The sequence below is a fragment of the Oratosquilla oratoria genome, chromosome 4 (assembly GCF_046742065.1).
Source record: "Oratosquilla oratoria isolate Oo_2021 chromosome 4, ASM4674206v1, whole genome shotgun sequence".
NCBI classification, from domain to species: domain Eukaryota; kingdom Metazoa; phylum Arthropoda; class Malacostraca; order Stomatopoda; family Squillidae; genus Oratosquilla; species Oratosquilla oratoria.
This window is the reverse complement of record NC_134780.1, coordinates 21,242,001-21,243,933: the sequence shown is the minus strand read 5'-3', so window position 1 is coordinate 21,243,933 and position 1,933 is coordinate 21,242,001. Positions and strand designations below refer to the sequence as shown.

Genomic DNA, 1,933 nt, shown 5'->3' with positions numbered 1-1,933 from the left:
AGAGGGAGTCCTACCAGAACGTGGTGTGAAGGGCGTGGGTCAGCAACTGTGCGGAGTTACAGGAGACTGTGTACCGGTGAAGGGACCGGTGTGGGTGAATCTGGCCGTAGGCAGGGTGACTGAACGCCTGCCTGTACTTGTGGCGGAGATGGAAGATGAATGCCTGTTGGGGTTGGATTTCCTTAATCGCGTGGGGGCGTGTGTTGATCTCCAGGAGGGTAGGATGTCAGTGAGAGGCTATGAAGTGCCTTTGAATCCTAATGGAGAGCTCGCCACGAGGGATGAGGTAAGGGAACCCAGAGGGCAGAGATCTCAGGCCGTCAAGTCACCCAGCAAAGGTAAAGCACGGAAAGGAAGAGTGGCCCGCACCTCTGCTACTACGACCATGCACCACACCGCATCCACCACTATCGCCACCGCTAACAGCAAGATGGAGTCACCGAAGGAGGAGAAGAAACAGAAGGACCTACCAGAGGGCCTGCCTGAGTACTTGGAAGACTTGGCGGAGAGGAGTATCACGCAGCTGACAGCTGAGCAGGCGAGTAGAGTGAAGGCATTACTTGCACAATACCGTGATGTGTTCAGCAGTGGAGACATGGACTTGGGTCGCACGTCATTGGTTCAGCACAGCATCTTTACCAGAGATAGTCCTCCCATCAAGCAGGCGCCTCGTCGGGTCCCACCAGCAAAGAGAGAAGAAATGGAGAAGCTTGTCCGAGAGTTGGCAGCGACGGGAGTGATTGAGCGGTCAGACAGCCCGTGGTGCTCGCCGGTTGTCCTAGTGACGAAGAAGGACGGAAGCCATAGGTTCTGCGTAGATTACCGGGCGCTGAACGCCGTCACTGTCCCTGATGCTTATCCTCTCCCCCGCATCGACGAGACGTTAGACGCTCTCAGTGGGGTCCAGTGGTTCTCCACGCTGGACTTGAAGTCAGGCTATCATCAAGTCGAGATGGCGCCTGAGGATAAAAAGAAGACAGCCTTCTCGATTGGGCAAGGCCTGTGGCACTGGAACGTGATGCCCTTTGGCCTCATGAACGCCCCTGGAGTCTTTGAGCGTCTTATGGAACGTGCACTCGACGGTATGCAATGGAAGGCGGCAGTCGTCTAACTAGACGACGTGCTGGTGTTTGGAAACAGCTTCGAGGAGGAGCTGGCTAGGCTCACAGAAGTGTTCAGCCGAATGAGGAAGGCTGGCCTGAAGCTGAATGCAAAGAAGTGCACTCTATTCAAGTCAGAAGTGCCGTTTTTGGGACATGTCGTCGGAAGGGAAGGTGTGAGGACGGACTCACTCAAGGTCACCGCTGTGGAAGGATGGCCAGTCCCTCAGAATGTCTCGGAGCTGCGCAGTTTCCTGGGCTTGTGCACGTACTACCGGAGGTTTGTGGCAGGGTTCGCCACTATCGCCGCCCCACTGCACCATCTGACGAGGAAGGGAGCAGTTTTCGAGTGGAGCGAGGAGTGCCAGCAAGCTTTCGTGGCACTGAAGCGAGCGTTGGTGGAAGCGCCAGTGCTTCCCTACCCACAAATGGGCTTGCCGTACATTGTGGACACGGACGCGAGCCAAGAGGGTGTGGGAGCCGTGCTGTCACAGCTTCGTGATGGAAAGGAGTGTGGTGAGTTACTACAGTGCTAAGTTTAACAAGGCGGAAAGGAACTACTGCGTTACACGGAAGGAGTTGGCAGCGGTGATGAAAGCACTCGCTCACTTCCATCACTATCTGTATGGTACGCGCTTCACCATTCGAACGGATCATGCCGCCTTGAGATGGTTGAAGACGATGAAAGAACCGGAAGGACAGCTGGCCAGGTGGATTGGAAAACTGGAGCAGTACAACTATGAGATCGAGCACCGACCTGGCCGGGTGCATAACAACGCCGACAGCCGAAGTCGCCGTCCCTGCCCACCCGAGTGTGTGCATTGCTCACGGCG

At 56.0% G+C, this 1,933-nt stretch overlaps 1 protein-coding gene across 1 annotated transcript; it reads left to right on the top strand.

Annotated features, from left to right (window-relative positions):
- The first annotated feature begins 1,183 nt into the window (after positions 1-1,183).
- LOC143024425 (uncharacterized) lies at positions 1,184-1,636 on the top strand. Its single transcript, XM_076183227.1, has one exon. It carries the CDS (start codon positions 1,184-1,186, stop codon positions 1,634-1,636), a length of 453 nt encoding a protein of 150 aa, XP_076039342.1.
- The last annotated feature ends 297 nt before the right edge of the window (positions 1,637-1,933 follow it).

Excerpts from the sequence above, each read along its gene's own strand:
- LOC143024425 (XM_076183227.1), top strand. The coding sequence starts at position 1,184 with ATGAGGAAGGCTGGCCTGAAGCTGAATGCAAAGAAGTGCACTCTATTC.